This window comes from Podarcis bocagei, assembly GCF_964188305.1.
Source record: "Podarcis bocagei genome assembly, chromosome: 1".
Classification (NCBI taxonomy): domain Eukaryota; kingdom Metazoa; phylum Chordata; class Lepidosauria; order Squamata; family Lacertidae; genus Podarcis; species Podarcis bocagei.
This window is the reverse complement of record NC_138125.1, coordinates 11,126,333-11,139,958: the sequence shown is the minus strand read 5'-3', so window position 1 is coordinate 11,139,958 and position 13,626 is coordinate 11,126,333. Positions and strand designations below refer to the sequence as shown.

Sequence of the window (13,626 nt, the reverse complement as noted above, 5' to 3'; positions counted from 1 at the left end):
ATCAGCGAGAAATTCTGTCCAGTTTGCATTTAAAAGTGAACCTAAACTGATTTTCACTCTCCAGAACAATACATGAATCGAAAGTGAGCCATCCTTCCAATTTCGCAATGTAGTTCTCCACCCAAGCAATGCATGTATACAATAAGGCATATACTAAGTCTATATAAAAATACACTATTTAGCAAAAGTAACACACACAAAAACATTACACTAGGGAAAATATGCTTTGGGAAAATGTGCATATTCGGCAAATTTTGAATATAAACGTGCTACGTGAAGAGAAATTCACACTAAAATGCTGGTGAATGTTCAAGAGGACCTTTTTAAAAAATAAATAAATATTGTGATCGGGTTTAGAATTGTGGAGAAGTGGATTTAAGGCGGGAGGATGAGAAACCAAAATTTAGATTTTCCCACCCCTACCACTAACTAGATACCAAAGGCCCAATTTGTATGGAATTTTAGTCTTGCATGGATAGGACTGAAGCCTTAGTCAAAGACTCAAGTAAATAAATGTTTATTAATCATTTGAAATACACACCTTCCCCCAGTTGCAATTACTTGGGATGTCAGGTTTTACACTTAGTTTTTGATAAAAAGGTACAAAATCCAAGTGCCCAAGTGCAACACCACTGAAAAGATCACTGGCATTCATGTTTTACCCAGTCCTATGCTAAGGCAAGGGACACGGGTGGCGCTGTGGGTTAAACCACAGAGCCTAGGACTTGCTGATCAGAAGGTTAGTGGTTCGAATCCCTGCGACGGGGTGAGCTCCCGTTGCTCAGTCCCTGCTCCTGCCAACCTAGCAGTTTGAAAGCACATGAAAGTGCAAGTAGATAAATAGGCACCACTCTGGTGGGAAGGTAAACGGTGTTTCCATGCACTGCTCTGGTTCGCCAGAAGCGGCTTAGTCATGCTGGCCACATGACCCGGAAGCTGTACGCCGGCTCCCTTGGCCAATAAAGCGAGATGAGCACCACAACCCCAGAGTCAGTCACGACTGGGCCTAATGGTCAGGGGTCCCTTTACCTTTACCTTATGGTAAGGCAGAAAGATCTCCTGACCCGTCTTAAGAGGCAGTGATTTGACTTATCCTTTTAAGTGGAAACAGCAGAGATCTAGCCTAGCAACTCCTGTGTTCTACTACTGCATCTGGCAAGTTGGTCTAGGTGATGTAGAAATCTGCCCCATGTACTCACGTTTTTAGGTTTTCTCTTTCCTCCGAAAAATGTTTCATTGAAGACTGGACCTCAGTGAGACATGCTTGGTAATTATTCAGTAAATGAAGCTGCGCTTGCCTGGCCTTTTTAGCAGACATTATATCCTGCAGTAGCTTGTCCCAACTAGAAGCCGCCACACTGTCTGAATCTGGCACACCTGAGCCGCTTCCTTCTGCAGTGGTCAAGCATTCTCCTTCCCGCAACGAATAAGTTTTAGCTTTCTGTTTTCTGGCAGAGCTTTGCCTTTCCAGTAGAGCGCACAAATTCTAGTCAGAATACCAGGGAAAGAGGTTTTAAAATGGAGCAGCCTTGCTTGCACATCATGGTAAGACATACTTGCTAATCTCACACCATTTTGCTCCTCCTCTCTAGCATACAGAAGAAGCAGGCCATGATCTTAGGCTCAGCATCACTTTGGAACGGAGGACCACGGTTTGTTCTGCTCCAACAAACCATGTCCAGTAAGCCAAGAACAAACCTTGCCTATTTATCGTGTTTTGTTTGGAGGGAAAAACCCCATGATCCTCGGTTTGGCTATAACACCAAACCCACAGGTCATGGATTGCTTCTCCTGCACAATCGTAGGAAGAAGCAAAGCAGTCGATATGGGCACCTTTACAGTAAACCATTAACTACGGTTTACTGCAACGTGCCATCATTTTAATTTACAAACATAAGGTTGGGTGGCTCAGTAGCGTGATTCGGTATAAGGCATCTTCCTACTTTCCTATATCTACTATTTTCCCCAGTTTGGCCTTAAAAAACAATAATAACTTAGCATCAGGACTGGCACACCTTTTGGCCTTTCAGGGAAATGGCAGGGGAATGGTGGGAATATGGATCCAATCAATGTGAGGCCTCCTCTAATATGCTCCCAGAAGGCCCAAATTCTGACCAAATTGGCGTTGGAGTAGAGCAATGGTGAGAGAGCTTTCTGGCACTGTACTGGGGGTTGTGGGGGAGAGAGAGAGAGAAAGCTCTAACCACATGCCTTCCCCTCTGCTAGCAAAGAAGCATGCCTGTAGCAACCTATGGCCCCTCACCTGCATTCCATGCGAGCAGAGGGCTGCTCCATAAAGGGTTTTATCTAATGTGCCTTATTATCAAGGTTATTGCGTTATTGTACTACATTATTTATAGGGACACGGGTGGCGCTGTGGGTTATACCACAGAGCCTAGGAATTGCTGATCAGAAGGTCGGTGGTTTGAAGGTCGGTGGTTCGGCTTAGTCATGCTGGCCACATGACCCAGAAGCTGTACGCCAGCTCCCTCGGCCAATAAAGTTAGGGGTCCATTTACCTTTTACTACCTTTTACTACATTATTTATACCCTTCTGTGAATTGCCCCGAAGCCCAAATTGGATGGAACATAGTATAGAAATTTAAAATAAAAATAAGAAGGCTGGAATATTCCCATGCCCTTCTTGGTGGTGCAGGATTGCACCATGCCTAAGTAGCTTCCATGTCACTATGTGCATGCGATGGAGCAAAAGGGTGAGAGGGCAGCGGCCACTTCATATGTAGCCACCGATTAATGAAAGCATGAATGAATAAGGGCTTGTTCACACCTGCTTATCTCGTGCCTAGAAAAAGCACGGATCCGAGCAGTTTTACGCTTGTCCCATGCATTCTAGGGATGAACCCGAGCGGTCTTGCTTTTGCCCTGCTACTGCTTTTCCCTGGGAAAACCCACTCTTTACTGCTAAATTAGAACAAACATCAACCTGGAAAAAATGTGATTGGCTCCAATTCAGTGGTATCAGTGGGTTTTCCCAGGGGAAAGCAGCAAAACAAGTGGAAGTGTGGCTGAGCCCCGAATCTCTTCTTTCCATACCTCTATTTCCCTCAGTTGACCATTCATCAACACAATGTCTAACTCTGCAGCCGAGATTTTCGCTTTCTTGACCTTTTGCACCATCTCTGCATAATCTGCAGTCGCCTGGTCTTCGGGAAGATGACCCCCCTGCGAAACCATTTCCATCTCAGAGCCCTGAAAACACAAACAGGTAATCAACACGCTGCTTTCATTTGGCTCACTCTGCAACTGAGCATTTATTTCTATGTGATCCATCCAGAAGTTAATCTCAAACAGAAGCACTGCTAGGGCTCAAACACAGTGGGAAGCCAGATCATCCAGAAAGAAGTCATATCCATATGCATTGTGTTGGCTGCGGTTATTCAGCGAAGCAATTTTTTGCTGAAGGTTCTGTGCAAAACCCAGGAGGCTGCGGTGCTTCCAAATCAGGATTGAGGAAGAAGTGGAGACCCTAAGCCAGTGTTGGGATCTTGTGGATCTGTGTGCAGTTCTTCCGCCTGGTGAATTCTGAACTGCAGCGAACAGCTTCTCAGAGAAATAACTTCAGGCTCCAAAGTGATTGCACCCACTGAATGCTCCTGGGCGGGAAAAATATATAAAGTGCTTCCTGTTTCAGTTGACTCTTGCTTGAGTGACAAAGTGCTCCTGGACTCTGCTAGTCTCTTTTGTCCTTGGTCATTCTTTGGGTCTAACTCAGTCCCGCCTTGCTCTTCAGTCCTGACTATTGTTTATTCTTTTATTGCCCTCCCTTCATTCTAAGGGCATTGTACAGTCAAACCTCAGGTCCCAAACACCTCCATTTTGGAACGCTTCGGCTCCCAACGCTGAAAACCCAGAAGTAAATGCTCCGGTTTTCAAAAGCCAAATGTCTGACGCGGCTTCCGCTTGAGTGCAGGAAGCTCCTGCAACCAATCAGAAGCTGAGCCCCAGTTGTAGAACATTTCAGAAGCCAAGCGTGCTTCTGGAACGGATTACGTTCGACAATCAAGGTTTGACTGTACCTACTATATATTTAGGGATGCGGATGGCGCTTTGGTCTAAACCACTGAGCCTCTTGGGCTTGCCAATCAGAAGGTTGGCGGTTCGAATCCCCGCGACGGGGTGAGCTCCCGTTGCTCGGTCCCAGCTCCTGCCAACCTAGCAGTTTGAAAGCACATCAAAGTACAAGTAGATAAATAGGTACCACTCTGGCGGGAAGGTAAACGGCATTTCCGTGCACTGCTCTGGTTTTGCCAGAAACGGCTTAGTCATGCTGGCCACATGACCCAGAAAACTGTCTGCAGACAAATATCAGCTCCCCCGGCCAGTAAAGCAAGATGAGCACCGCTACCCCAGAGTTGTTCGCGACTGGACTTAACTGTCATGGGTCCTTTACCTTTACCTTTTACTATATATTTGGAAAGTTATTTATTTGCTCTACATTTGGACAGCTCTTAGGATATCACTGGTCTTTAATCACTGGTTGAAAAACTGCAGGGTTTTCATTTGTTTCTTAGAACTCCTAAGCAACACCAGGTACGAGGGTGCAGGTAAATAATACTATCAATAAATAAGAATCCCTGATAATGAAGAAAGCCAAAGGATTAGAAAAGAGGAAGGGAATATGAAGCAAGACCAGGGAGTGTTTGCATTCACATGCAAAACTGAACATAACCACACCAAAATTCCATCTTCCCTGATAATGCAATTATGGTAATTTTTATCCATTTAAGAAGATGCATCACTCTCACTCTAAAGAGAGGCTGCAAAATGCATAAAGAGCAGTCAACTGCTAAAAGACTTAAGTGGGGAATTTCTATCTAAATGGGATGCAAAATCAGAGAAAGGAACAAAGAAACTAAACCGAGACACATTCAAGCAAGTGGTTACAATAAAATGCGGAGCTGAAGACTAATATTTGCCAATCAGGTAATGGCTGCTAATGTATGGTTCTTACCCTTAATAGGCTAATTAATTATACTAATGATAGAAGCAGCTTAATAGATTCATTGCTGTGTAGGCGATACTTTTGAGGAGTGGTTTTGTGGCAAGTCTCCCCCCCCCCATGTGAAATGAAGACACTGGACACAATGTTTTAGGTTAATGGGCATAAAAAGGCCACAACTTTATTGATTACAGAATTGAAAGGTATTGGCTTTTAGGCATTGGCTCCTATCGACTACCCGGCATGGAGACCGGGAAGGGTTGTCCACAAACCGTGGGAGTCCTGTTGAAGTACGCCAACTAGGATCCCACGGGTGTCACCGCTCGGGGGCGTGCCGGAGGCCCTTACCTCCCTAGGTTTCGGACAAGGCAACACCCCCCGGAGTCCTCTACCGGACTATCCCTTTCATTGGGGGAAGGTGATGGCGCTTCCTTCCCCCCCTTTCATTTGCATAACAATTCCCCCTGCCAATGCCTAACCGCCAATGCCGCGGAAGTTGTGACGTATTGCTACGAGGTAGGCGAAAAAACCAAAAGGCTCAAAGTGCGCCAACTTGGAAAAATTCCTACCAGGCCCCTTGCGGCGACCAACCGAAGTCCATAGCAAGGTCATGTCTAGCTAAGCCTAAGGGTGGGTGGGATGGGAAAAACCTCTGTGCTGCCCAGGTGGAAAGAGGGCGGTCTCCGGGCGTGCCTGGCCTTAAATAGGCCAGGCCCCACCTCCCCGGCCCGCTGATTGGGGGCCGGCTCAGTGACACGCCCAGGGATTCCCTGCTCGCGCGGGGGCAAAGGCCAGCCCCCGCACGTGTGTGGGAGGAGTCAGCCCGCAACCCCATCTCCTCCAAGGTGGAAATGGCTTTGCTAAACATTAGATTCACTGGAGGAGTATAAGAAGAAAAGAAGATCCTGCAGGATCAGGCCAATAGCCCATCTAGTCCAGCACCCTGTTCTTACAGTGACCAACCAGATGTCCATGGGTAGTAAAGGTAAAGGGACCCCTGACCATTAGGTCCAGTTGCGGCCGACTCTGGGTTTGCGGTGCTTATCTCGCTTTATTGGCTGAGGGAGCCGGCGTACAGCTTCCGGGTCATGTGGCCAGCATGACTAAGCCGCTTCTGGCGAACCAGAGCAGCACACGGAAACGCCGTTTACCTTCCCGCCGGAGCGGTACCTATTTATCTACTTGCACTTTGTGTTTTCGAACTGCTAGGTTGGCAAGAGCAGGGACCGAGCAACGGGAGCTCACCCCGTCACGGGGATTTGAACCGCTGACCTTCTGATCGGCAAGTCCTAGGCTCTGTGGTTTAACCCACAGCGCCAGGGAGCAAAACATGAGCGCAGCAGAACTCTTTCCCAGCAACTGGTATTTGGAAGGATTGCTGCCGCGTGGCTGGTATCTGCTGAAAGCTTTATCCCCCTCCACAAATTTCCCTAGTCCTCTTCTAAAGTCACCAAGTTTGTGGGAAGCACAGCCTCCTGGGGAGCAAGGTTCATGGTTTTGACTATGAACTGCGTGAAGTTTCTATCTTCGTTCATCTCTCCTAAACTGGCCAACGCTCAGCTTCACTGGGTATCCACAAGCTCTTTCCACGAATGATGCCGTGTTTTGAACTCATAACTTCCTACCAAGACTTTGCTGCAGGGGGTGGGCTCCTTCACAGTTTCAAAAAGTCATTAGAGAGCAAGAGAGAGGCTTGAGCCCCTCCAAAATAAGATATTGGGCGTGCTCCAAATCATCTGCCCATGGATGTACACAGAAAATAGCAGATCTAGCTGAAAGGCCACATGCAGAGATCTGCAGTGATCATTGTAATGCACCCCTGGTTGTTGTTGTTGTTGTTGTTGTTGTTGTTGTTGTTGTTGTTGTTGTTGTTGTTATTGCAATAATTATAACTGTAAAATCTTAAGACAGTGGTTTAATCTTAGAAGGGAAGGGCTGTGACTGTGACCATCTGTGCACTTCTGAATTTGCCACTACACAACTGGATGGGAGTCGTAGTTTAGTAACACCTGGAGCGCTGTGCTATAGTTCACAGTATCTCTGCCTCCCTCCGTTACTAGAAGCCCGGAGAGAGAAAGTGTGAGGCTGCAGGAGCTCTAGATAAACGGCTGTATTGGCTGAAGAGCTGCCCGTGTTCAATAATAGCACTTAACAACATCCTTCAATGAAGTTGTGCAACAACAGAGATTATTACCTTGCTTTCTGGTGATGGATTTGTAATGGACGAAGGAGCAGGGTCAGTCCCCATTACTTTCCCATTCATTAACGGCAAAGCGATTGGAGGCACTTCCAACCGGCAATGCGCAGCTTGCAATTTCTTTTGATAGCCAAGCGATTGCTGCTGAAGCTCATTGAGAAGATTATCATCAGGCGGCATTTGCCCCGGTTTCAGCAACGGCTTTCCACTCTTGCCTGTCGAGCTTGGGAAATTGTGGGCTTCCATCAAGCTTCCTTTTAGCCCCTGATAAATAGAAATGGGGAGAGGTAGGTGGGGAGAGACGAGAGAGAGAAAGGGGCGGGGGGAATCTTAACCTTCTCGGGACAGAAGTTACTGAAATGTCAATTGCTTTCTTAATGGAACCAACTTCTATAGCAAAAGAAGAATAGGCCGAAGGGGTGACGAAGGTCGGAGGAACAGAAATTTGCACAGAAGAATTGTCACTGTGAGGATGGAACTTGTTTATAGCTCTTGCAAAGCTTGTAAATGTGAAAAGTTCCTCTCTGGTTGCCTTAATCAATCCTGCCACTTCTCTCTGGGGCTGCTTGGGATCTTCAAGTGGGAACTTTGAGCCAGCAGTTTAAGGTGTCTGCTTAAAAAGCCGATACAATCTCAGACTGCAGAAACAGGGGCGTAAATAGCCTGTCGTGTTAAACCAGTCTTTGACAACCTGGTGCCCTCCGATCAGCATGGTTCTACCTCGAACTCAACTCTGATCATTTCACAGAATCATAGAATTGGAAGGGACCCCAAGAGTTATCTAGTCCAGCCCCTACAATGCAGGTATCTCAGCTAAAGCATCCAGGACAGATGGCCATCCAACCTCTGCTTAAAAACCTCCAAGGATGAAAAGCCCACCACCTCACAAGGGAGACGGTTCCATGGTCAAGCAGGTCTTACTGTCAGAAGGTTTCTCCTGACGCTTAGTCAGAATCTCCTTTCTTGCAACTTGAAGCCATTGGTGGTTTGAGTCCTACACTCTGGAGCAGGAGAAAACAAGCATGCTCCATCTTCCACGTGACAGCCCTTGAGATATTTGAAGATAGCTATCTCATCTCCTCTCAGGCTAAACATACCCAGCTCCTTCAACCATTCCTCATAAGGCTTGGTTTCCAGACCCTTGATCACAGGTTCCTCTGCACATGTTCCAACTTGTCAATATCCTGCTTAAATTGTGGTGCCCAGAACAGGACACAGTATTCCAGGTGTGGTCTGACCAAGGCAGAATAGACTGGTACTATTACTTCCCTTGATCTGGACACTATACTTTTGTTGATGCAGCCCAGAATAGCATTAGCTCTTTTTTCCCCTCTTCTGCATCACACTGCTGACATTTCCTGCCTTGGATGACAGGTGGCGACATAAACTCATGTGACGCCCATAGAAAAACGATGGTTTACTGTTAACAAGCAGGCTAGTGCATGGGTAGGCAAACTAAGGCCCGGCGACCGGATCCGGCCCAATCACCTTCTAAATCCGGCCTGCGGACAGTTCAGGAACCAGCGTGTTTTTACATGAGTACAATGGACGCTCGGATTGTGAACGTGATCCATGCGGGAGGCACGTTCGCAGCCCGCAGCATCCGCAACCCGCACCGCATCTGTGCATACGTGGGTAGTGATTTGGTGTTTCTGCACATGCGCAAAGCGCAATTTAGCGCTTCTGTGCATGCGCCAAAACCCGGAAGTAACCAGTTCCGGTACTTCCGGGTTTCGGCGCGTCCGTATCCCAAAAACGCTCAACCTGAAGTGTCTGTAACCGAAGGTATGACTATAGAATGTGTCCTTTTATTAAAAATGCATCTCAGGGTTATTTGTGGGGCCTGCCTGGTGTTTTTACATGAGTAGAATGTGTGCTTTTATTAAAAATGCACCTCTGGGTTATCTGTGGGGCATAGGAATTCGTTCATTCCCCCCCCCCCAAATAGTCCGGCCCCCCACAGGGTCTGAGGGACAGTGGACCAGCCCCCGGCTGAAAAAAAATGCTGACCCCTTGGCTAGTGCATGCTGCTGAAGCTGTGGGCAGTACACTTCACTCCTCTGCTGCTGTGCTTCAGAAGAAACAAGCCGTGGTCCAAATAAAAAAATTCAGAAGTGTGCATGCACACGAAAGCTCATACCAAGAACTAACTTAGTTGGTCTTTAAGATGCTACTGGAAGGAATTTTTTTATTTTGACTATGGCAGACCAACACGGCTACCCATCTGTAACTGAAGCCATGGTCCAGTTTGTCATGTGATCTAAAGGCAGCTCATGATTTGCCTTTCTCCAGCCAAACCACAAACCGAAGCCAAGGGGTCACTCGTGGCTTGTGTGGGGGAAAGAAACCAGGAGCCTGGGGTTCTGGCGACACAGCAAACCAGGCAATGGTTTGTTTCCCAGCAGCAGCAGCAGCAGAGGAGCAATGTATGCCTGCTCCTTCGCGATTGTGCAGGCTGGGGCTGATGGGAGTTGTAGTCCAAAACTGCCAGAGGTCAACAGTTTGAAGTGCAGCATAAACTTGAGTTACCTTAACAACCAGAGCTGGTTCCTCTCCAGTGTCAGCTGACACAGGACTTGACAACTGCTCATAATTTTTCAGCCATTCCTGGAAAAGCGGTGGAGCTCCTCCTTCCATCTGATTGTTCGCTCTAAAGGATTCCTTCTTCGGGTGACAAGAAAATGAGAGAATTAAAGTCCACGAAGAACCGGCAGCAAAAAGGCAGAATAATGATCACATCAACTAGGTATGACAAGGGAGAGGAGTCTAGAATTCTTAAGGCACAAGCAAAAAATAATAAAAATCATTGTGAGCAATTCCTTGCCAGTGGAATGCAACTGGGAGATTGAGTCAAAAGCAAGAATGAACAGTATTTTTATTTATCTATTTTTCGAACATTAGGCTTGTAACCCACTCAGCTTTTTTGTGGGGTTTGGCCAAACTCCCTTTCACACTGGTAGAATAGTACAAATCTAAACATCTCCAACTCTGACTAGGTGATCTTGAGTTCGCCAGATCATTGCCTAACAAGTTATACTTTTGCAACACCCAATTCTCATATTGCAATGCCTTATTCCCAATTCAAGGTACAGTCATACCTCGGGTTACAGACACTTCAGGTTGCATTTTTTTGGGTTGCGGACCGCCGAAACCCAGAAGTACCGGAACAGGTTACTTCCAGGTTTCGGCAGTCGCGCATGTGCAGAAGCGCTAAATCACACTTTGTGCATGTGCAGACGCGCTGAATCGCAACCCGCACGTGAGCAGATGTGCTGCTGCGGGTTGCGAACGCTGTGGGTTGCGAATGTGCATCCCACACGGATCACATTCACAACCCAAGTGTCGACTATATTAGTACTAGCATATAAGGTCCTAAATTGCTTGGGCCCCCAGTTCTTCAAGAAGTATCCTTTCCCAATATCTTGCACCTTACAGTTGGCAGGTGAGGCCTTGTTGGCAGTGCCCCCACTGCAGGCTACATGGTTGGCATTGTGACCCAATTCCTCATTAAAAGAGAATGGTCATGTTGGCGTGACACTTTGCTTCTGACCTTCAAGTCAACCTTGCTTCAAGCAAAGCATAGTTAATGTAAGCCACGGTTTCTTAGGTCAGTCAGCATGACAAACCATGGCTAAACAAAGTGGAAACTTCCTAACTCCTCCTCTGAGCTGTGTGAAAGGAAGGGAGCAGCATGTGAACCTGAGGCACTAAACTTATGTTTAGCATGATGCGCAGTGACTAGAGCACAAAAGTAGATAAAATAGGCTAAGTCCACCAGCACAGCAAGAAGACTGTTTCCTGTGGTCACCTCTCTCTCGCTTCACCTCCAAAAATGGGATACTATTTTGCATTTTATTTAACAACAGCAAAACGTACTTCTTGATTGTAAACAGAACCTCTAAGTGGCTTGCAAAAAAAAAAGCAAAACAAATATTAAAACTGACCATTAAGACAGAGTTAAAAACAGGAATTCAAAAAAAATCACCAAAATCTACAATAAGCTAAAATCAGATGGACAGGGTAGCCTGGACACAAATGCTTTTAGCAGGCATTGAAAAAGAGTACAGTGAAGGCACCTTCCTGGTGGGAAGATGCAAAGAGTTCCAAAGTACAGGGTTTGCCGCACCCAAAGATTGATTTCTTACCATTGCAGAACAAATATTATGTGGCACCTGCAGCAGTGCCAGTTCTGCAGATCCAAGGGGCCAAGTGGGCAAGGTGATCCCTCAACTGGGTGGAGGCACTAGGTCAAATGACCAGTGGGTCTTTTGATATAGGCTCACATTAGGCAGCCTTTCTCAACCTGTGGATCCCCAGATGTTGTTGAACTACAACTCCCATCACCCCTAGCTAGCAAGGCCAGAGCTCAGGGATGATGGGAGTTGTAGTTTAACAACATCTGGGGACCCACAGGTTGAGAACCACTGGGATATGGAAGAAGGGATATGGAAGCCTATCCTCTAGGAATCTCGTCTTTCTCCTCCAGCCCATGAAAACTGAACTCAACCAGAGCTCAGAGAGACAGAGAGGGAGAGGCTACTCTGATTTCCCTTTGTAGTGGGCACACATTCCATCCCATAACACTTACTGATCCTCCTTTCTGGCTTCCACCAAGCACTTCCATCAGGCTGATATCAGGAGCATCAAATGAGATCAGCAGTTCCTCTGCACCTGCCTTCTCTTGGATCTGTCCATCATGTCTGAGCGCAGTACTCTGGATGTTCCCGGCCTCTCGTTCTTCCACACAGTCAAGTTTCGCTTTCTTCTTCCGTTTAGTCTGTGGTTCAGCCTTCTCGTCTTTCATGCACTCAGCTTCTCTGAAGGAATAACCCAAACATCATGAACCTCCTGCTTGTTTCTTTCACACAGAGAAGCTTCCAGAACCCTCTTGAATAAATTAAAATAGGGAAGATCTCTTCACATCATCAGATCAATACTTCCTGCACTAAGAAATGCAAACGGACAGCCTATACATGAGACAGAGTTGGGTATTGGTCCAGATACATGTTTACCACCTCCGAGACCACTAATTCCTGAGTAAGAATGTTTTTTGCAAGGGAAAGAGAAGCAAGAGATACAACTCCACCATCTCTTTCAGTCGTATGACATCTTTTCTTGTGCGGTCCATGTTCCCTCTCCATGTTACTTACCTTAGATATCCTCTGGCCATTTGAATGGTGCTCTCCCACTGGTTTCGGACATCAGAAATCATACGCTCAACAGCGAGATTCTTGCTCCCATTCTTGCTCTTCACGTGTTCCCCAAGGCAGACAATATTTTGTAGTTTAGCATCACCCTCCTCTTTCAGCTGTAGAATCTCCTGTGTTGTAAGAAACAGCATGGGGGTAACTGGTTCCACACACACTTGTTTTGCTTTTTAGGTTAAACCTAATGTTGTAGCTTATAGAGACGTGGGTGGGGCTGTGGGTTAAACCACAGAGCCTAGGACTTGCCAATCAGAAGGTCGGCGGTTCGAATCCCCGCATTGGGGTGAGCTCCCATCGCTCAGTCCCTGCTCCTGCCAACCTAGCAGTTCAAAAGCACGTCAAAGTGCAAGTAGATAAATAGGTACCGCTCTGGCGGAAAGGTAAACAGCATTTCCGTGCGCTGCTCTGGTTCGCCAGAAGCGGCTTTGTCATGCTGGCCACATGACCCGGAAGCTGTACGCCGGCTCCCTCAGCCAATAAAGCGAGATGAGCGCTGCAAACCCAGTCGGTCACGACTGGACCTAATGGTCGGGGGTCCCTTTACCTTTTAATGTTGTAGCTACAATAAAGAGCCGTACTGTAAAAGTTAGATGCTACTGCAGCCCGGTTGCCAAGTAGCTCATGAATGGAAGAAAAAGATGGCAAAAGAATGGAAGAAAAAGATGAAGAAATGGAAGAGGAATAGTGGGGCGGCGGGGGGGGGGGAGCTCACTCTGAATTTAAAACATTAAAGCATTCTTTGGAATGCTGGTGCTACTGCTAAGCTAAAGTATTTGGCCCAAAATTTTTTTAGTGTTTTGGGTGGGGAGGAAGAATACCCCCAACCAAAAACTGGACTAAACTTCAGGGGATGGGTACAACCAAAGAACTTTTGGGCGATGGGGTGGGTGGGTGTTTCCATTCTAAAAACAAAAATGCCGGAGGGGACTTTGCTGCCCTCAGCAGACTTACAGCATTCCCTTTGAAATTATGGGCAGGAGGTCCTACAGGAATTATGTTAACTACGTCAATTCGCGAATGCTACAATTCTCAGAGTGATTTAGCAGTACAGTGGTACCTCGGGTTAAGAACTTAATTCGTTCTGGAGGTCTGTTCTTAACCTGAAACTGTTCTTAACCTGAGGTACACTTTAGCTAATGGGGCCTCCCGCTGCCACAGCCGTGCAATTTCTGTTCTCATCCTGAAGCAAAGTTCTTAACCCAAGGTACTATTTCTGGGTTAGCCGAGTCTGTAACCTGAAGCGTCTGTAACCCGAGGTACCA

The 13,626-nt window shown here is 46.8% G+C and overlaps 1 protein-coding gene across 1 annotated transcript in view; it reads right to left on the bottom strand.

The window, feature by feature from the left end:
• SYNE2 (spectrin repeat containing nuclear envelope protein 2) overlaps positions 1–13,626 on the bottom strand; it is a 229,664-nt gene that overhangs the window by 133,187 nt on the left and 82,851 nt on the right. The window contains exons 40-45 of the mRNA XM_081213478.1: positions 12,308–12,477; positions 11,746–11,974; positions 9,687–9,821; positions 7,155–7,421; positions 3,055–3,210; positions 1,200–1,486 (exon numbers count right to left, since the gene is read on the bottom strand). Of these exons, the coding sequence (XP_081069604.1) occupies positions 1,200–1,486; positions 3,055–3,210; positions 7,155–7,421; positions 9,687–9,821; positions 11,746–11,974; positions 12,308–12,477 (1,244 nt within the window). The remainder of the gene's footprint in view (positions 1–1,199; positions 1,487–3,054; positions 3,211–7,154; positions 7,422–9,686; positions 9,822–11,745; positions 11,975–12,307; positions 12,478–13,626) is intronic.